This window comes from Macrotis lagotis, chromosome 5, assembly GCF_037893015.1.
Source record: "Macrotis lagotis isolate mMagLag1 chromosome 5, bilby.v1.9.chrom.fasta, whole genome shotgun sequence".
Classification (NCBI taxonomy): Eukaryota; Metazoa; Chordata; class Mammalia; order Peramelemorphia; family Peramelidae; genus Macrotis; species Macrotis lagotis.
Genome location: NC_133662.1, coordinates 230600335 through 230623341, shown reverse-complemented (window position 1 = coordinate 230623341; position 23007 = coordinate 230600335). Strand labels below are relative to the sequence as shown.

Here is a 23007-nt window from a genome sequence, read left to right as displayed (position 1 = left end):
CCTACTTCAAAAACATTTCTTTTCCTATTATGACAGTGCATGGAAATTAACAATAAATGATTGGTGAGCAATGGCTTTGGTCTCTGTCTTCCTTACTCCATCCTTACATCTCCTAGACCTTCACCAAGAGATGCTTTCCAATAAACAGTTCCTCCTCCTGGGTTTTTTAGAAGCCCTTAGAATTCCGCAGCTCCCTAGAGCAAATAGAGAACAAATTACAAGGAATACCCGAAAGTAATTTTTCAGCTCTCTACTTCAAGATCTGTTTCTAGAATTAGAAGAGTCCTTTGAGATCAGTCCTAGAAAAGCCTTGAGATCAGTCCTAGAAAAGCCTTTGGAGATCAATCTCCTTAGATACAGAAGTTGCAACAGTCTATCTGAATAAACCTGAAATTGTTGTTTTTAGGTTTTTGCAAGGTAAATGGGGTTACGTGGCTTGCCCAAGGCAACATAGCTAGGTAATTAGTAAGTGTCTGAGACCGGATTTGAACCCAGGTACTCCTGACTCCAGGCCAGTGCTTTATCCACCATGCCACCTAGTCGCCCCTGGAATTGTTTCTTTCATTGGAATTAGGGTATTACAAAAACAGTGGGAAAAACATCTTAAGCTCCAGCCAGAGTGAAGAAGTCAAAGACAGAAAATGGAGAGTTCAGAAAAGGAACTAGAATGAGGCATCAAAAGTGGGCACCAAGATAATTAGCATTTATTATGTACCTATTATGTGCCAGTTACTCTGCCAAGTATTAAAAATGCATAAGAAGACAAAAGACAGTCCCTGGTGTGAAGGAATTCACAATCTAATGTAGAAAACAACATGCAAACTTCAATTGCGAAATACAAGATAGGATAAATTGAGAGTAATCTCAAGGAGAGCATAAGTGTTAAGGAAAAGATCCTTGCAAAAGGTTGGATTACTACTAAAATTTGAAAGAGGTCAGGAAAGCCAAAGCATAGAGATGAGGACGGAAAGTGCCCCAAGCTAGGGAGGGAGAGAGTTGTGAAAATGGTCAGAATCAGGAATATCCCGTGCCAAGAATGAGGATCCACAGAGGCCAGTTCTACTGGCTCACAAAGTATGAATTCTCTATTTGATCTTCCAATCACTGGAATCTATTGGATGGGGTAGGGAGATTGACATGATCAGATCTGTGCTTAGCAACATCAATTCGACAACTGAGTGCAGCATGGATTGGAACAGAGAGACGATTTTAGATTTTAATTTAAACTTTTTTAATTATAATTTCAATTTTTTATTTTATATTGAATTTTTTAAAAATTATAGGTGAAATTTTTTAAAAGGAAAAATGAGCAAATCCCTGTTTTGATCCTTCTTTTGCAAGATAGAATCTTGAAGATTCTGTGTTGTTCCACAAAGTTTATACCTCAGGAACAAAGAAAGGTAAAATAATTCTGGGAACAAATGAAAAGGTATTGACTAAGGAAAGACATCCCAAATATGACCTGTGATCAGGGAATCAATTATTTCAGCTGTTCTGTTCTGCCTAGTCCCAGGCATGTAGAACTAGTTCCTTGATGCATAGATACCTCCTTCCCTTTAGACCATTTTTTGGGGTTTTAGTAACCATCTATAACAATATTTCAATATTCCAATGGATCTATGGTCTCATTGATGTCTATTGATGATTTTTATCCATAATTTTTGAAGAAGACGATAACTTGGTCAGCTAGGTGGCATAGTGGATAAAGCACCAGCCTTGGAGTCAGGAGTACCTGGGTTCAAATCTGGTCTCAGACACTTAATAATTACCTAGCTGTGTGGCCTTGGGCAAGCCACTTAACCCCATTTGCCTTGCAAAAACCTAAAAAAAAAGACCATAACTTCAGGGAGTAACATGACAAGCAAATGAATGAGATTTGAGTGAGGGGAGATTTCCTAAGTCACGAGGCTTACTTTCTCCTCCAGAGCCATGTGCTTCCAGTGGCCAGATGTGAATCAGGACTACTGAAGATGGCCCTAGATGCAAAGCAATCAGGGTTAAGTTACTTGTCCAAGGTCATACAGCTAGTAAAAATCGAGAAGGAGAACGGGGAAAAGAAAAGAGAGAGAGATGCAGGAAAAACATGAAAATGAAGTCAGCAGCTTAGTCAAGGTGATCAAAAAAATGCTGAAGAAAATAACATGTTAAAAACAAGCTTAGATGAAATGGATAAAAGAGTTCAAATAGTTATTGAGGGAAGAATGCTTTAAAAAGCAGAATTGGCCAGATGGAAAAAGAGATAAGAAAGCTCTCTGAGGAAAACAAATCCTTCAAATATAGAATGGAGCTAAAGGAAGTCAATGACTTTGTGAGAAATCAAGGCACAATCGTTCAACACCAAATAAATGAAAAAATGGAAAAAATGTGAAATATCACATTGCAAAAACAACTGATCTGGAAAACATATTCAGGAAAGATAAATTAAAAATTATTGGGAAAAAAGACGACCTCATTTTTAAAGAATTCTAAAGGAAAATTGCCCCAATATCCAAGAAGTAGAGGGAAAAATAGAAATCAAGAGAATCCACCAATCTCCCCCAGAAAGAGTTCCAAAAAAAAAAAAAACAATCCCTAGGAATATTATAGCCAAGTTCCAAAACTCCCAAGTCAAAAAGAAAATATTACAAGCAGCCAGAAGGACATAATTCAAATATCATGGAGCTATAGTCTGGATTACCTAGGACTTGGCATCATCTACATTAAGTGCTGATAGGGCTTGTAATATAGTATTTTGGAAGGCAAAAGAGCTTGGAATGCAACTGATAATCAGCTACCCAGCAAAACTAAAATTCTTCTTTCAGGGGAGAAGATGGACTTTCAAAGAAACAGGGGAATTTCAAATTTTCCTGTCGAAATTACCAGAACTAAACAGAGAGTTTTAGTTTCAAGTACAGATCACAGTTGAAGCATAGAGAGTGGAGGAGTAGAGTAAATTATGAAAGACTTAAAGATGAGGAACACTATATATTCCTGCATGGAAAGCTGATCCTGATAATACTCATAAGGAAGAGAGGAAGGAAGGATGTAAGGAAGGAAAGAAGAAAGAAAGGGAGGGAGGAAGGAAGGAAGGAAGGAAGGAAGGAAGGAAGGAAGGAAGGAAGGAAGGAAGGAAGGAAGGAAGGAAGGGAGGGAGGGAGGGAGGGAGGGAGGAAGAAGGGAGGGAGGGAGGGAGGAAGACAGGAGGAAAGGAGGAAGGAAGGGAGGGAAGGGAGGAAGGAAGGAAAGAAGGAAAAGAGGGAGGGAGGGAGGGAGGAAGAAGGGAGGAAGGCAGTGTGTGAAATGAATCTACCCACTTAAATAAAATTCAGAGATTTCTCAAGGTATGAAGAGAAAAGTTTTATTCAATTCTCAAGAATCAGATACCCCTTCCCACACACACACACACACACACACACACACACACACACACAATCACACACACAAACAAAGACAGTATCTGCCTTAAAACATTGAGAGAGAGAGAGAGAGAGAGAGAGAGAGAGAGAGAGAGAGAGAGAGAGAGAGAGAGAGAGAGAGAGAGAGGTTCCTGAGCAAGGAATCCAAAATCTATTTATCCTAATGCTATCCCCCATTACCACCACAACAAACCCATCCTCATTAGAGAGGAATGTGGTCTCAAAATCTAGACATGGAAATTAATCTAAAGAAAAAGCATATAATTCAACGAGAGACAAGTTCTCTCCCTCCAGGAAAAGGAATGTAGAAACCTTTGGACTTCAATCCAGATAACACAGTGTTAGTCTACTCTTTAAATTTTGGTGAAGGAAATATTAAGTTGCTTGTCAGGGGAGGAGGAGCAGAAGAGACATAACACACAATTCAACTATTTCTAATCTATAATATTCTACTGAAGAAGTCTCAGACTTTATCCCATTCAGGAGGAAGGAAGGGAAGGAGGGAGGGAGGGAGGGAGGAAGGAAGGAAGGAAGGAAGGAAGGAAGGAAGGAAGGAAGGAAGGGAGGGAAGGAGGGAGGGAGGGAGGGAGGGAGTCAGGGAGGGGGAAAAAGGAAGGGAGTGAGGGAGGGCAAAAGAAGGGAGGAAGGGAGGAAGGCAGGAAAGGAGAAAGGGAGGAAGGGAAGAGGAAGGGATTAAACTACGCTAAACCCAGGGATTCCATGACCAGTTCCAGTTCTAACCTAGACCAAATAGGTAAATACTTTTTGAAGGACAACTAAAGCAGTCTCTTTTCAGTAGCTTCATGGCAAATACAAAATGAAAAAACAATAAAAAGAAACTTTGAAAGACTTGGGTATTGTCTGAGTTCCCACAAACACAAAGCCACATGAAACTATCTCTTGGAGATCTTCACCATAGTACTATGTGCTGATCAAGAAAATAGCAAGCTAAGTCTTTTGGCTTGAAAATAATGAACAGAATTAGTGACGTTCCTATTCAGAGGAATGCCATCAAAGCACTACATAAATTTTGCTAGTAGCAAACACTCCCCTTTTTACAACACTGTGGTTTACAACATGTTATGCATCCATTATCTCATTTGACAAAACAAACCTGTGATGTAGTGGCTCTTATTATTCCCATTTCAAAGATAAGGAAACACACTCATATTTGCCAAGTCATATCTTGGAGAACTGTTAAAAGGCTTGCCACAGTTTCCAGAGGGGAAAACTGAGAAGGAAAATGATCAAAAACACCCAAAGCCTTTTGGATGGCAAAATGATCCTCCCTCCTCCATGATACCATGAATTATACCACACATTTGGCATTTATCACTACTCCTTTATATCATTTTCTTTTCATAAATATTTGTATCATCACCCATCGAGGTTTTAATCATGAGGGAAAGTGTTGCATAATTGCCTGCTTTGTAGCTCCCCCTGGGTGGCTTAATTCAATGCCAGGAGAAAACAGTCCCTAAATAAATACTTGTCAATTGATTTGCCTACTTACCATGCATTTCAGCAATCACAAAATATCGCAAGATGTCACAAAATATCAGAACTAGAAAGAGTCAAAGAGATCATCTGGTCTAATGACTTCCATTTGTAAATGAGAAAACCAAAACCCTGAGAGATCAAGTTGTGTTCAAATAATTCCAGGAAATAACAGAGCTGGGACACAAATCCAGGGCTTTTGAGTCCAAACAAAAGACTTTTTTTTCTCTTTCATTGTGATACCTCCCAAGGCTTAATATATGTTTTAAAGTGTATGTCCCTTCTCTCATTAAGTGACTTACCAGCTCGGTAATATCTGAAGCTTGATTTTATACCAGATACCCAGACCCAGAGTTATATTTGCTGTACCACCTCCTTGCCACTAAACTGGGAGACAGTATATTCATAGGCCTAAAGACAAAAAATGTAATGGTGAGTTTGAAGAATAACAAATAGTCCAGTCAGACTTAAACAAAAAGTGTGTGAAGCAGAAAAAAAATGAAATAAGTCTGAGATAAATTCTACACTAGATATAAGAAGGCAATTTGGGCAGCTGTGAGCAAAATTATTAAGAGAGGGGAACGACTGGAAGCCAGAGTCCAATAAGGAGACAATAATGCAGAAAAAAGTGATTAGTACTTGAACCATGTCAGGAAGTGGAATATTGTGAGTAGACAGAAAGGAATGGAGATAAAAATAAGCCAACTAAAGCAATCAGATATGAGGAACAAGAGGAAATAAGAAGTTGAAAACCTGGATGACTACAATTAAAGGGTTCCCTCCCCTCAACAGAGAGAAGTTTAAAGGATGAGTAAATTTGGGAAATAGGTGGTGACAGTGGAGAGTGCTAACATCGGACATTTTCTAGCTGTGCGGCCCTGGGCAAGTCACTTAATCTCAGATTGCTTGACAAAATGGATCCATTGCATAATCTTGATAAGGAAATGAGAAACCACTCTAATATCTTTGCCAAGAAAAGTCCAAATGGGGTCACCATCAGTCAGACAGAACTGAAACAACCAAACAATAAAAAAATTGGGGGAAAAGGGGGAGCTAATGGTTTCCACCACGAATATGTTGAGTTTGAGATATCTACCACACATTTAAGTTGCTAATGTCTGTGTGCATTTTGTATGTATATATGTATTGTGGGTTTACATTCAGGTTTATGTGTTCATGTGTGTTTGCATGTATACATATTGGCAGCTAAGTAGTACAGTGGATAGAGTGCAGGGCCTGAATCATTTTCCTGAGCTCAAATATGGCCTCAGACAATTGCTATCTGTGTCACCCTGGGCAAGTAACTTCACCCTGTTTTCCTTGGTTCCTCATTGATAAATGAACTAGAGAAGAAAATGGCAACTACTCCATTATGTCTGCAAGAAAATATGAAGAATCAGATATGACTGAAACAATGGAACAACTGCAACATATTTGCATACGTATCTATACATATATAAAACATAAGCAGAGGAGTCTATGGCTATAGATATATGAACATAGACTTTAATACACATATATCCCCTGTTTCTGCATAGTCTCTAGACTGAATTCTTCTCCCTTAACTCATATTGCATACACATATATGAATTTATATATATATATATATATAATAAGTGTATATACACATACATAAATATATACCCAGGTATATAAATATAACAGAATATTTGTAGGCATCTGTCCAGGTGTTTATATACAGATATACATTATATACCTTGCTATATATTATTTTGCATATGTACATAGTGTGTGGGAGAATGTATACATTGTATAAATGTTCACACACTTATTTGGAGATTTGATATAAAATCGAGGTTCAGACAAAACCTAGCTGGTAAGTCGCTTAGTGAGAGAAGGTACATACTCTTTAAAACATATGTAAGCTTTTGAAGGCATCACAATGAAATAGAAAAAAACACCTTTTGATTGGAGACAAAAAAACCTGGGTTTGTGTCCCAGCTCTGTCATTTATGTATTGCACGCGTGGGAAGTCATATTTGTGAAGGCAAAGGGACTGTTGGACTTCAGACTAGAAACTGCATGAATATTATGAAATGGGGAACCATTTTCACCTTTATTGAATTGAAACAAACATGGATTCATAAAGAAAGTCCAGGAAGATGTCAGAATAAGCAAGATCACAATGTTTTTGTTAACATTTGCTAGGATGGAATTGCCTAATTACCAGCAATACAGAGAGCCTGCTTTCATTGGGACGTCTACTTTTAATCAAGAACAGTCTAGGGCAGCTAGGTGACATAGTGGATAAAGAATCGGCCCTGGAGTCAGGAGTATCTAGGTTCAAATCTGGTCTCAGACAATTAATGGCCTTGGGCAAGCCACTTAACCCGGTTTGCCTTATGCAAACCTAAAAAAAAACAGTCTAAAAGTCATTTTTGGAAATTCTGGGATGGATAGGTAAGAGAAGCATAATATAAACACAACCTGAGGACTAATTTATAAAACTGTGACAAAGAAAAATCGTAATACTAAGGCATTGTTAATGGAGTTGTGAACTGATTCTGCTATTCAGGAGAACAATTTTGAACTACACCCAAAGGGATACACAACTGTGCATATATTTAATCCAGAATATCACTGGTAGGTCTATATCCCAAAGACATTCAAAAAAGCAAGAAAGGGCGTAGAAATGCAAAAATATTTACAGCAACTTCTATTGCGGTAGCTAAGAATTGGAAATAGAAGAGATTCCCATCCGTTGGCGAACAGCTATTGAATGAACTATGCTCTATGATTGCATTGGAATATTATTGTGCAAGGACAAGCAGGATAATTTCCAAAACATCTGGAAAAGGCTTAGATGAACTAATGGAAAATGAAGTGAACAGAACCAGGACGATGTTCAAAGAACTGTGAATGAATAAGCTATTCTCAATTATATGATGATCCAAGAAAATTCCAAAAGATTAAGGATGATGCAGAGTATCTACCTTCAGAGAAAAAAACTGATATTGTATAAATAAAGATTGAAATATGTTAATTATTTTTCTTTTATTCAATTCTTACTGTCCAAAATTACAAATATGGAAATCTCTTATATTATTCTACATGTATTATCTGATAGCTTATCAACTCAAGGAAAGGGGAAAGAAGGGGGAAGAATGGAATTTGGAACTCATAACTTTAAAAATGATAAATGTTTAAAATCTTTTAACATGAAATTGGGGGAAAATAAAATATATTTCAAGAAAAATCATAATGTGAAGAGAATGCATATACTATGCAATCAATGAGACTCTAAAATCCAGAAGGTTCCAAAAGCATAAAAACATAAGAGCTATGACTATATAGAGAACTACATCTTCTCCAAAGTAGTTAGAATCAATCAATCTTTTTCTATCAATTTCTATTATCACTCTCTTAGTCTTGCCGAGTCAAAATCTTGAAATCACTCAATTCTTTTGAGGCATTAGTGGTTAAGTGGTAGATTTAGACAGATTGGACAGGGCATTTAACATCTCTGAGTCTCAGTTTCCTCACCCATACGATGAGAGTTTTCTCTAAGGTTTCACGCACATCATGAATAAAAGGGAGAAGGTCTGAAGGTTAGTTACCTCCTTCCCATTTTCCCTTGAGTTAACACAAGAAACAGACCTGGATCTTTGGACCTTGTATTTATGCTTTTGGGAATAGAGTCTCAAACTCAAATCACATCAAGACAAAAGGATCTAGTAGTCTAGAAATTTAGAATAGTTTTTTCAACAATCAAGGCAGGGATGTTCTGAGGAACACATTCCATTTAAATCAATACAAGGGGACTTGGGATTTTAATTTGATAGAATTAATACTATATGGAAATTGAGCTAAACTATGAACCTAATCTCACCCATTAAAATGGTAAAGGGGAATTTCTCCCCAAGGGCAAAATTTGCTTTTGCTTTATCTTGAAAGTAAATGTGTAAATGTGTAAAAGTTAATCTAATGCTACCAAATGAAATAAAATGGGGACACAGTCAATGGACCCCGAAGAATGGGAGAGATATAATTGGTGGGACCTCAAAAGAAGTCCCAGCCTTGTTAGGAGAACTCTGAGCCTAAGAGAGTATGCAACACAGAAAAAGAAAATTCTTTTCATCTCTTTCCTGTCTTCCATACGAATACACAACTGAAATGCCATTGGATGTTATGCATATGAACTTGAGAACAAAATTGAAATGGTCCCAAGGATCTAATAACTTTTGATATGTTTATACCAGTAACCAAAAGTAGTAAGTTCACTTTTAGTTGGAAGTTAACATATACTGCCATAAGAATACTGTACACAGATTGCTTTCACCAACAAATTGCAGGTTGAAGGGGCAGGACCCAGGACCCCATCTGTAAACTCCATGATACTGGCAGCTTAGCACCATGGGAGAATGGGAGAGAAGTTTCAGACATTCTTGTACAGGTCCTGGTCTGAGAGTAGGAGAAGCTCACATCCAACAAGTCTTTATGAACAAATGTCTAAAAAAACCAGAGAAAACCAAGATTGGCAGCTAGGATTGTTGATCGAGGAATTGGATAGAATTGAATGGACCAAAGCCTGAAGAAGAGCTAAATCAAGAGAAGGAACACATCAAACTCACGAGTAACTAGTAAGAAGTCAAGTCTAGAATTTGGGAATCAAGGGACAGGATAACAGAGTTTGAAAAGACTTCAGTGGTCGTCTAGTCTTGGGTGAGCAACAGGATGTTTACTGAGACAAAGAATTTTCCAATTTGCTACAGTTGTTCTAATGAGACCCAGCACATACCTGCACCCCACCCTCCCGCTTTCTCTCAATTTCCTTTAGCTGGAGTACTCCCATGCTAATGATTATCTTCCATAACAACCAAGGGCTGTACGTGGTGGCAAACATCTCTCTCTGCATTGCCCACAGCACCTCAAGTCGTGTCATGCAGTAGACTCCCAACAATCAAAGGATCATAGGTGTAAAATTAGAAGGGACCAGACAGGCCTTCCAATCCAGCCTTCTAATTTTGTTGATGTTTGTTGATTAAAATTGAAATTCTTCCAAAGTATTAATATTACTCCCCTTGCTTTTTCTCCTACCAAAGTTCAAATGTAAGTTTCATGAACACCAGCACTTTTCTCCCTTACATCTTTGTAACCTCAGCACCTACTATAGTGTTTAAATCTTTAAACTTCAAATTGCTTTTGAGACTATGTCTCTCTATCCTGTCCAGTCTGGAAATTCAGTGACCACTCATTGCAGCTCAGAATTCTCAAACTCAAGGTATCCACCAACCTCAGCTTTCCTAGGAATAGGGATTTCAGATTGTTGCCACTGTGTCTGATTATGACATTTTTGTTAAATATTAATTGATTTGAATCAGAGGTGGTAACTACCCATTACAGCAGTTTCATAGATTTCAAGCACCAGACATGAATCTTTGAAATTTTCTCCAAGGTAAAAGATTCTCTAATAACATAATAGTTATATATCTCATTTGTTCTTAAACAAGCAAGTGTAACAGATATGTGCATGACTAAATGTGTATCTGTGTGTGAGTGTGTGTGTGTGTGTGTGTGTGTGTGGCATCCAAGTGGTCCACCTAGAAAGAAGAGAAGCAATCGTAGCACACTGTAGGATGTAGGTTCAGGCAGGATCCAATAGGTCAAGGTTGGCCAATCTCTCCTCCAGTCTTCAACAGGGCTATCAGACTAGAATTATATCTGGGGCTAATCTAGGAGTATATATCTCTAGTTCAGAATGACAGCTACTTCCCTAATGGATCTCAAGGGGTCTAAGGTTTAAAACCTTCCCACTAAATAATTCTAACCACCTGAAAAACCAAACTCTTTATCAAAGATTGTAGGGGAAATAAAGAAAAAAGAAAGAAAGAAAAGAAAAGGCAGGGAGAGACTAGAAGATAGTGGCACAGTGGATAGAGAATCAATCTTGCAGTCAGGAGTACCTGAGTTCCAATCTAACCTTACACCCCTAATAATTGCCTAGTAGTGCAACTTTGAGCAAGTCACTTAACAGCATTGTAAGAGAGAGAGAGAGAGAGAGAGAGAGAGAGAGAGAGAGAGAGAGCGAGAGAGAGAGAAAGAGAGAGAGAGAGAGAGAGAGAAAGAAAGAAAGAAAGAAAGAAAGAAAGAAAGAAAGAAAGAAAGAAAGAAAGAAAATCAAAGAGTTTGTATAGATTAGAATCCATCAAAAAATACTCTCCAGACAGGAATGAGGAAATACTTTAGTTCAAAAGAAAAAAAAAGAAAGAAAGAACAATTCCACCTGAAGTAAGGATTCTACAAAATAATACAAAATAAAATACAAAAATAAATACAAAATAAAAAGAACCTTTTCAGTCACTTAACGCTGCACTTAAAGCATTTGCCCAGGGTTTTGCCAGCAAGGTCATCTCCATGCAATGAGTAGAGGTCTACAAGAGAATCAGACCTCTCAGTAAGAGGGTGTTTCTTCTTACACAGTGAGGCTTGCTTAACAGAATCCTATAGAATCAGAGAAGTAGATCTGAAAGGGCCCATAGAGATCTATGAATCCAGAAGTCTGATTTTATAGATAAAGAAACTGAGCAGAAAGCTGAAGTGAATTATCTATCATTACTTCTACAACTAATAGAAGCAAAATTAGAAGTTGAGCCCTCTGACTTAAAATCCAATCTTTTTTCCACACTATGCTCTTCTTGGTCTTTGTATTTTATTTGTGTTATAGCATTAGTTTCTCATGCATTTTGGGGGGGAGGGAAGGGGGGAGAATGAAATGGGGGTTAAGGGACTTGCCCAAGTCACTCAGATACAAAGTGTCAAGTGTCTGAGGCTGGACTTGAATTCAGGTCCTTGTGATCCGAGGACCAATGCTCAACCTAGCTGCCCCAGCAGTATGGTATAATGGGAAAGAACACCAACTGTAGAGTAAGAAGATGTGAGTTCAAATACTACCTCTGAGCTTATTGAATGCAGATGTATGCAATTTATTTAACTTCCCAGTTTCTCAATTATTTTAATTGTAAAATAGACTAGTTGGCTACTAGAATCCATTCCACCTCCAGATTGATTATTCAAAGTCAATTTACTCATTTTTGAAAATATGAAATGGTGGTGCTATTAAATATGCCCAATAACTGCCTAGGTAAGACTTTAGAAGAAGGGTTAGATGGTTCCAGAATACCCAAAGCCCTCTGGCAGACAGACCCAAGTTCAAATTAAGATTCAGATACCTATTAGTTTTGTGGGCAAGGCATTTAAGCTTTATTTACCAAAATTACCTCAACTAATATATCGTAAATGATAAATAAAAGTTCATTCTCTTCCCTGTAAGACTTGAACCTGAACCAAGCCATGAGATTTTCAGGGCAGGGAAGTAAAGGGCAAATGATTAAAATTTTGTCTTTGTTTTATTTTCTCGCAGAGACCAGATGACCCTGAGACAGTTGACAACATCTTGCAGCTCTTAGATCGGAACCAAGATGAACTTGTAGACTTTAAAGAATTTCTTTTATTAGTGTTTCAGTTGGTTCAAGCCTGTTATAAAATTCAAAGTAGAGAATCATGTGGAGACAGAGCTGGCACCCATCAAGAACGAGGAAGAGAGAGGACCTGGGACCATCATGTTCCAGAGCAGGGTACAAGCAGACAAGAAAGACAGAGGCATAGGGGGCAAAGACAGGATTCCCACTGTGATCAGTCTGAGAGACAACATGATGACACTCGCTATAGTCAGTATGAGGGACAAGATGAGGATTCCCACTATGGTCAGCATGAGGGTCACAACCAACATTCCCACCGTAACCAATCTGAGAGACGAGACCAACAATCTCACCAGGGTCAGTCTGAGAGACAACACCAACAATCTCAACAGGGTCAGTCTGAGAGACAACACCAACAGTCTCACCGGGGTCAGTCTGAGAGACAAAGGCAGCATTCTGGCTGTGGACAGTCTGTGAGACAAGACCAGCAATCTGACCAGGGTGAGGCCGAGAGACAGGATAATACATCTAGCTGTGGTCAGTCTGAAATATTAGGAGAGGACTCACATCATACAAATTCGACAAGACAAGGACAGGATACTTCTTCTGGTCGGTCTGGAAAAGGGAGACAGGAATCAAGTTGTGATCAGTCTGAGAGACAAAGATATGTCTTTCACTTAGGTCAGTCTCAAAGTTTGGGACAAGATTCAAGTTACGGTCAGTCAAGCAGACAATGTCTAAGTCATTCATGTCGGCAAAGTCAAGAGTGTTGCTATGGTCAGACAGGGAGAGAAGAACTGGGATCTAGCCATGACCAGTCAAGAAGGCAAGGATTGGGCACTCAATGTGGCCAGGCAGAGGGAGTTGGAAAAGGATCAGGCTGGGATCAGACAGACAGACAAGGGCTAGACTCTCACTATGGCCAGTCAGGGAGGCAAGGCCTGGATTCTCAATGTGGTCAGTCGGGAAGACAAGGTCTAGAAACTCATTATGGCCAATCAGGAAGGCAAGGCCTGGGTTCTCAATATGGTCAGCCAGGAAGACAAGCATTGGATTCACACTATGGCCAGTCAGGAAGGGAAGGCCTGGATTCTCACTATGACCAGTATGAGAGAAATAGACATGAATCAAGTTATGGCCAAACAGACAGACAAGGGTTAGACTCTGATTATGGATATTCTGAGAAACAGGGGCAAAATCATCACTTTCAAAGTGGCAGAAGAACAGGACAGGGACTGAACAGTAACCAGGGGTATCTGTCCGGGGAAGACAGGCAGAGCCACTTTCATCAAGGGCTGCACCAAACAGAGAGGGAGTCTGATCAACATAAGTTGTATTTCATGTCGCAGCAAGGAAGGTCTCTGTGTCACAAAGGGAAAGACTGGCAGCAGGGTAACAGTCAACAGAGTAGAGCTCAAGCACAAGATGGACAAAGGCAACAAGAAAATCAGAGTCGTCAAAGAAATCACCCACAAACACATGAAGAGGATGAGGGTTGTCAGAGCAGGGATAGACAGCATCATGAGGAGCAGGGAACCTCTTCTCAGAGGCAGAACAGGCAGACCCATAGAGAAAATCAGAGCCAGCAAAGATATAGCCAGCAAACACACGAAGAAGAGCGATTTCAGACCAGGGATAGACAGCGCCACCAGGAACAAGGAACCTTTTCTCAGAAGCAGGACAGGCAGACCTGTGGAGAAACTCAGAGTCATCAAAGATACTACCAGCAAACACGTGAAGAAGAGGGTTGTCAGACCAGGGATAGACAGCGCCATGAGGAACAAGGAACCTCTTCTCAGAGGCAGGATAGACAGACCCGTGGCACTGAACAAAATCATCAGAGAGAGGACAGCCAAACACAGAGCAGGCAAACCCGAGATAATGAGAGGCATCCTCAGACCAGGGAGAGACAAGGTGGGCAAGCTTGTGGCAATGAGCAAAATCTTCATCAGAGGGGCAGGCAAACGCATCAGGAAGAAGAGAGTTCTTGTCAGACCCAAAACAGACAAACCCATGGAGGGTAGAGACGACAAGGGACCCAGAATAAGCAATGGCAAAGCAGATCCATACTCAGGCAGAAGATTCCTGCTCACGTGAGCATGACCATCTACAACATGAGAGACAAGATTCTCAGAGAAGGTCTTGTGATCAAAGATCTCATTCAACCCAAGGCCAAGGGAATCTTAGAGAAAGGACATCTAGTGGAAGTCATTCCACTGGTCCTAGCCCCCTCTATGATTATGTACAAGAACAAAAATCACAATGGCATCAAAACTAAAAGGATACCAGACCAAGTTCAAATGCTTTCTCCCTTTTAAAAATTCTAAATTTATCTCTCTCACTTATTATTTAGTGAGGTTAGATTTCATTCTTCTTTTTTGAGTGAGTACTTACTTTTAAGGTGCTTTGGCTGGGAGCTGGTTGGGCTGTGGAGCATATCCAGGGGATATATGAAAAATGACAGATTCCTGGTAGAGTTATACTTGGGTTTAAAAGTGAGAGAGATAATCAGATCTCAATTTGAATCAATTACAAGGGTTAATTTTTTTTTCTGATTGGTACACTGAAAATTCGGGGATAGTTCTAAAATCAGGTTTCAGGCTTGTTAATTTTCCATAAAGAGGTAGATCCTTTTGGCCTTGAAGTTCAGAGACAAAAAAAGCTTATTCTGACATCTGAGTTTAAATTGATTTACTACATTTCAAGCGGAGTGAAGATCTCAATGGTCAATGGCTTTTAAAGCAGATTCACCTATGATTTCATTCATCAGGAATTCCTAAACAGCTAGTTGGTCAATTAGGAAAAATTATAGAAAAGAAAATGTCAAATATTACAACATATTTCTGTTGCTTTCTCTGGTAGAATTGTTTGTACCTCTTTCCTTCCATCTCCCCTCCAAAAAAAAAGGAGGGTTAAAGATCAGCACTCGTTTAGTGGGTGGAAAGTATATTATGTTATAGGTAACAGGTTTCAGAAGGCTTTACAATAAATCTACAACTGTGAAGGTCTTTACACCACACCTACTTCAAAAACATTTCTTTTCCTATTATGACAGTGCATGGAAATTAACAATAAACAATTGGTGAGCAATGGCTTTGGTCTCTGTCTTCCTTACTGCATCCTTACATCCCCTGGACCTTCACCAAGAGATGCTTTCCAATAAACAGTTCCTCCTCCTTGGTTTTTTAGAAGCCCTTAGAATTCCACAGCTCCCTAGAGCAAATAGAGAACAAATTACAAGGAATACCCAAAAGTAATTTTGCAGCTCTCTTCTTCATGATCTGTTTCTAGAATTAGAAGAGTCCTTTGAGATCAGTCCTAGAAAAGCCTTGAGATCAGTCCTAGAAAGGCCTTTGGAGATCAATCTCCTTAGATACAGAAGTTGCAACAGTCAATCAGAATAAACCTGGAATTGTTGTTTTCAGGTTTTTGCATGGCAAATGGGGTTAAGTGGCTTGCCCAAGGCCACACAGGTAGGTAATTATTAAGTGTATGAGACCAGATTTGAACCCAGATACTCCTGATTCTGGGCCAGTGCTTTATCCACCATGCCACCTAGTCGCCCCTGGAATAGTTTCTGTCATTGGAATTGGGGTATTACAAAAACACTGGGAAAAACATCTAAAGCTCCAACCAGTCTGAAGAAGTCCAGGAGAGAAAATGAAGAGTTCATAAAAGGAACTAGAATGAGGCATCAAAAAGGGGGCACCAAGAGAATTAGCATTTATCAAGTACCTATTATGTGCCAGTTACTGTGCCAAGTATTAGAAATGCATAAGAAGACAAAAGACAATGCCTGGTGTGAAGGAATTCACAGTCTAACATAGAAAACAACATACAAACTTCAATTGCGAGACATAAGATAGGATAAATTGAGAGTAATCTCAAGGAGAGCATAAGTGTTAAGGAAAAGTTTCTTACAAAATGTTGGATTACTACTAAAATTTGAAAGAAGTCAGGAAAGCCAAAGCATAGAGATGAGGACAGAAAGTGCCCCAAGCTAGGGTCAGAGTTGTGAAAATGCTCAGAATCAGGAATATCCTGTGCCAAGAATGAGGATCCACAGAGGCCAGTTCTACTGGCTCACAAAGTATGAATTCTCTATTTGATCTTCCAGTCACTGGAATCTATTGGATGGGGTAGGGAGATTGACATGATCAGATCTGTGCTTAGCAACATCAGTTCGACAACTGAGTGCAGCATGGATTGGAACAGAGAGACGATTTTAGATTTTAATTTATACTTTTTTAATTATAATTTCAATTTTTTATTTTATATTTAATTTTTTAAAAATTATAGGTGAAATTTTTTAAAAGGAAAAATGAGCAAATCCCTCTTTTGATCCTTCTGTAAAAGAAGATAGAAGATAGAATCTTGATGATTCTGTGTGGTTCCCCAAAGTTTATACCTCAGGAACAAGGAAAGGTAGAATCAGACTAGGAACAAATGAAAAGGTATTGACTAAGGAAAGACATCCCAAATATGACCTGTGATCAGGGTAATCAATTATTTCAGCTGTTCTGTTCTGCCTAGTCCCAGGCATGTAGAACTAGTTCCTTGATCCATAGATACCTCCTTCCCTTTAGACCATGTTTTTGGGTTTAGGAACCATCTATAAAAATATTTCAATATTCCAATGGATCTATGGTCTCACTGATGTCTATTGATGATTTTTATCCATAATTCTTGAAGAAGATGATAACTTGGTAAGCTAGGTGGCATAGTGGATAAAGCACCAGCCTTGGAGTTAGGAGTACATGGGTTCAAATCTGACCTCAGACACTTAATAATTACCTAGCTGTGTGGCCTTGGGCAAGCCACTTATCCCCATTTGCCTTGCAAAAACCTAAAAAAAAAAGACCATAACTTCAGGGAGTTACATGACAAGCAAATGAATGAGATTTGAGTGAGGGGAGATTTGCTACGTCATGAGGCTTACTTTCTCCTCCAGAGCCATGTGCTTCCAGTGGCCAGACGTGAATCATGACTACTGAAGATGGCCCTAGATGCAAAGCAATCAGGGTTAAGTTACTTGTCCAAGGTCATACAGCTAGTAAAAATCGAGTATCTGAGGTTGGATTCAAACTGTTGTCCTCCTGACTCCAAGGCCAATGCTCTATCCGCTACACCATCTAGCTAATACAAAAGCAAGCCTTTCATATCTGCTCATTCTGTTCAATTCTTGTCCGTGGTTTTTTCCCATGGAATTTCCACAGAGACTCCATATAACATGCTGGAGACCTTGACTGTAATCTTTTTACATTAAATTGTGAACAATGTAGCACTTGGACTATCAAGAGGTTATCCTTCACTTAAGCCCCTTCCTTTTCCAATCATGTCTTTTCTTTGAAAAGATCCCTTATATCATTTCTTGAGTGTGGTCTTTCATTAGAAATATCCCGACGGGGCAGAGCTAAAATAGTTGGCAGGAGAGGAACCTCTCCTAGGTGCTCTATCCAAAATATTTCATAAACCTTAAAATTATGACTCTAACTAAATTTTCAAGAGATAAAAATTACAGAAAGATCCAGCCCAAGGAAAATAGTAGAAAAATGGTGTTCCACTCGATTGGAGGGGTGGCCAAGCCAGAGCAGAGGAACTTCAACCTCCCAGGAACATCCTCAGGGTGACTGGGAGCACTGGTTCTCAGCAGCAGAAGGAGTTTCGTGATCTGCATCCCAGGGACCACCAAACACAAGTTGGAAGATTAGCAGGGAGACCTCTGACAGAGTGAGCCTGAAGCCCAGGTCCTCAGCATGGCCGTGGCACTCAGTACAGCCCTACACTCAGTGCAGCCCAGATCCAGGAAACAGAAGGAGGCCAGCAGTAACCTCCAGGTAGCTTTTCCCTGAGCAATCAGCCCACAGAAGGCAAGTGAGTGGAAGGGGACTGGCAAAGTCTGTCCTCTATCCTTGGAATAGGACTCTGGGGTTTTGACCACATTCAGACAACTGGTTGCAGTCTAGGCCCCCATAGAGCAGGGACCACCCCCCGCACAGACTTGTGGCAGAGGGTTGAGCTTGTGGTCATTAACAGACCAGAAGAGCAGTCAGAGACTCACATCCTGAGGTCCTTATGGAGATGTCTCAATAATACTCAAAAGTTCAGGAAGCATGGGTGGCTACCTGTTGCAATGGTTAGAGCAACAGCTCTGGAGTCAGGAGTACCTGAGTGCAAATCCAGACTCAAACACTTAGCAATTGCCTAGCTGTGTGACCGTGGGCAAGTCACTTAACCCCATTTGCCTTGCAAAAGAAAGTTCAGAAAGCAATCCAAAACCAGACACAGACTGGGGAAATGAGAAAAGAGAAAAAAATGGAACTTGAACATAGACAATTACTTTGGTCCTATGGAGGACTAAAATACACAATCTGAAGATGAGACAGTCCAAGTTTTTGTCTCTAAAAACTCCAAGAAATATAGATGTTGGGCTCAGGCTATGATAGAACTCAAAACAGATTTTGAAAATCAAGTAATGGAGATAGAAGGAAAACGGGGAAAAGAAAAGAGAGAGATGCAGGAAAAACATGAAAATGAAGTCAGCAGCTTAGTCAAGGAGATCAAAAAAATGCTGAAGAAAATAACATGTTAAAAACAAGCTGAGATCAATTGGATAAAACAGTTCAAATAGTTATTGAGGGAAGAATGCTTTAAAAAGCAGAATTGGCCAGATGGAATAGGAGATAAGAAAGCTCTCTGAAGAAAACAAATCCTTCAAATGTAGAATGGAGCTAAAGGAAGTCAATGACTTTGTGAGAAATCAAGGCACAATCGTTCAACACCAAATAAATGAAAAAATGGAAGAAAATGTGAACTATCACATTGAAAAAACAATTAATCTGGAAAACATATTCAGGAAAAATAAATTAAAAATTATTGGGAAAATATTATTGGGAAAAAATACAACCTCATTTTTTTAAAGAATTCTAAAGGAATATGCCCCGATTTCTGAGAAGCAGAGGGAAAAATAGAAATTAAGAGAATACACCAATCTACCCCAGAAAGAGATCCAAAAAAAAAAAACTATCCCCAGGAATATTACAGCCAAGTTCCAGAACTCCCAAGTCAAAAAGAAAATATTACAAGCAGCCGGAAGGACACAATTCTAATGTCGTGGAGCTATAGTCACGATTACCTAGGACTTGGCATCATCTACATGAAGTGCTCATAGGGCTTATAATATAGTATTCTGGAAGGCAAAAGCGTTTGGAATGCAACTGATCATCAGCTACCCAGCAAAACTAAAAATCCTCTTCCAGGGGAGAAGATGGACTTTCAAAGAAACAGGGGAATTTCACATGTTCCTGTTGAAATGACCAGAGCTAAACAGAAAGTTTGAGTTTCAAGTACAGGACTCAGGTGAAGCATAGAGAGTGGAGTAGAGTAAATGATGAGAGACTTAAAGATGAGGAACACTATATATTCCTGCATGGAAAGCTGATCCTGATAATACTCATAAGGAAAGGAGGAAAGAAGGATGGAAGGAAAGAAGGAAGGAAGGAAGGGAGGAAGGAAGGAAGGAAGGAAGGAAGGAAGGAAGGAAGGAAGGAAGGAAGGAAGGAAGGGAGGGAGGGAGGGAGGGAGGGAGGGAGGGAGGAAGGAAGGAAGGAAAGAAGGGAGGGAGGGAGGAAGAAAGGAGGAAAGGAGGAAAGGAGGAAGGGAGGGAAGGGAGGAAGGAAGGAAAGAAGGAAAAGAGGGAGGGAGTGAGGGAAGAAGAGGGGAGGACAGCAGTGTGTGAGATGAATCTAGCCACTTAAATAAAATTCAGAGATTTCTCAAGGTATGAAGAGAAAAGTTTTATTCAATTCTCAAGAATCAGATACCTCCTCACACACACACAAACACACACACACACACACACACACACACAAACATACAAACACATACATTCTGCCATAAAACATGGGGGGGGGGGGTACCTGAGCAAGGAATCCAAAATCTATTTATCCTAATGCTATCCCCCATTACCACCACAACAGAGCCATCCTCATTAGAGAGGAATGTGGTCTCAAAATCTAGACATGTAAATTAATCTAAAGGAAAAGCATATAATTCAAACAGAAACAAGTTCTCTACCTCCAGGAAAAGGAATGTAGAAACCTCTGGACTTCAATCCAGATAAAACACAGTCAGTTTACACTTTACATTTTGGTCAAGGAAATATTAAGTTGCTTGTCAGGGGGGGAGGAGGGGCATAAGAGACATAACACACAATTCAACTATTTCTAATCTGTAATATTCTACTGAAGAAATCACAGACTTTATCCCATTCAGGAGGAAGGAAGGGAGGGGGGGGGGGTAGGGAGGAAGGAAGAAATGAAGAAATGAAGGAAGGAAGGAAGGAAGGAAGGAAGGAAGGAAGGAAGGAAGGAAGGAAGGAAGGAAGGAAGGAAGGAAGGAAGGAAGGAAGGAAGGAAGGAAGGAAGGAAGGAAGGAAGGAAGAAGGGAGGGAGGGAGGGAGGGAGGGGGAAAGAAGGAAGGGATGAGGAAGGGATTAAACTATGCTGAACCCAGGGATTCCATGACCAGTTCCAGTTCTAACCTAGACCAAACAGATAAATACTTTTTGAAGAACAACTATAGCAGTCTCTTTTCAGTAGTTTCATGGCAAATACAAAATGAAAAAAAAAGAAAAAGAAACTTTGAAAGACTTGGGTGTTGTCTGAGTTCCTACAAAGACAAAGCCACATGAAACTATCTCTTGGAGATCTTCACCATAGTACTATGTGCTGATCAAGAAAATAGCAAGCTAAGTCTTTTGGCTTGAAAATAATGAACAGAATTAGTGACGTCCTATTCACAGCAATGCCTTCAAAGCACTATATAAATTTTGCTAATAGCAAACACTCCCCTTTTTACAACACTTTGTGGTTTACAGCGTGTTATGCATCCATTATCTCAATTGACAAAACAAACCTGTGATGTAGTGGCTCTTATTATTCCCATTTCAAAGATAAGGAAACACACTCATATTTGCCAAGTCATATCTTGGAGAACTGTTAAAAGCCTTGCCACAGTTTCCAGAGGGGAAAACCGAGAAGGAAAATGATCAAAAACATCCAAAGCCTTTTGCATGACAAAATGACCCTCCCTCCTCCATGATACCATGAATTATACCACACCTTTGGCATTTATTCACTACTCCTTTATATCATTTTCTTTTCATAAACATTTGTATCATCACCCATCTAGGTTTTAATCTTGAGGGGAAGGGTTGCATCATTGCCTGCTTTGTAGCTCCCCCTGGGTGGCTTAGTTCAATGCCAGGAGAGAATAGTCCCTAAATAAATACTTGTCAATTGACTTGCCTACTTACCATGCATTTCAGCAATCACAAAATATCTCAAGATGTCACAAAATATCAGAACTAGAAAGAGTCAAAGAGATCATCTGGTCTAATGGCTTCCATTTGTAAATGAGAAAACTAAAACCCAGAGACATCAAGTTGTGTTCAAATAATTCCAGGAAATAACAGAGCTGGGACACAAATCCAGGGCTTTTGACTTCAAACAAAAGTCTTCTTTTTTCTCTTTCATTGTGATACCTTCCAAGGCTTAACATGTGTTTTAAAGAGTACGTCCCTTTTCTAATTAAGTGACTTACCAGCTAGGTAGTATCTGAAGCTTGATTTTATATCAGATCTCCAGACCCAGAGCTATATTTGCTGTGCCACCTCTTTGCCACTAAACTGGGAGACAGTATATTCATTAGGCCTGAGGACAAAAAAATGTATTGGTGAGTTTAAAGAATAACAAAGAGTCCAGTTAGACTTAAACAAAAACTGTGTGAAGCAGAAAAAAATGAAATAAGTCTGAGATAAATGCCACACTAGATATAAGAAGGCAATTTGGGCAACTGTGAGCAAAATTATTAAGAGAGGGGAACGACTGGAAGCCAGAATACAATAAGGAGACAATAATGCAGAAAAAAAGTGATTAGTCCCTGAACCATGTCAGGAAGTGGAATATTGTGAGTAGACAGAAAGGAATGGAGATAAAAAATAAGCCAACTAAAGTAATCGGATATGAGGAACAAGAGGAAATAAGAAGTTGAAAACGTGGATGACTACAAGTAAAGGGTTCCCTCCCCTCAAAAGAGAGATGTTTAGAGGATGAGTAAATTTGGGAAACAGCTGGTGACAGCGGAGAGAGCTAACATTGGACATTTTCTAGCTGTGTGGCCCTGGGCAAGTCACTTAATCTCAGATTGCTTGACAAAATGGATTCTTTGAATAATCTGGATAAGGAAATGAGAAACCACTCTAATATCTTTGCCAAGAAAAGTCCAAATGGGGTCACCATCAGTCAGACAGAACTGAAACAACCAAACAATAAAAAAATTGGGGGAAAAGGGGGAGCTAATGGTTTCCACCACGAATATGTTGAGTTTGAGATATCTACCACACATTTAAGTTGCTAATGTCTGTGTGCATTTTGTATGTATATATGTATTGTGGGTTCACATTCAGGTTTATGTGTTCATGTGTGTTTGCATGTATACATATTGGCAGCTAAGCAGTACAGTGGATAGAGTTCAGGGCCTGAATCATTTTCCTGAGGTCAAATATGGCCTCAGACAATTGCTATCTGTGTCACCCTGGGCAAGTAACTTCACCCTGTTTTCCTCGGTTCCTCATTGATAAAATGAACTAGAGAAGAAAATGGCAACTGCTCCAT

At 39.5% G+C, this 23007-nt stretch overlaps 1 protein-coding gene across 1 annotated transcript; it reads left to right on the top strand.

Annotated features, from left to right (window-relative positions):
- The first annotated feature begins 11753 nt into the window (after positions 1 to 11753).
- On the top strand, positions 11754 to 14609 carry LOC141489502 (uncharacterized). The gene is given in 4 exon segments (XM_074190089.1): positions 11754 to 11777; positions 12274 to 13749; positions 14005 to 14386; positions 14389 to 14609. Coding segments are annotated over 4 exon segments (2103 nt in total).
- The last annotated feature ends 8398 nt before the right edge of the window (positions 14610 to 23007 follow it).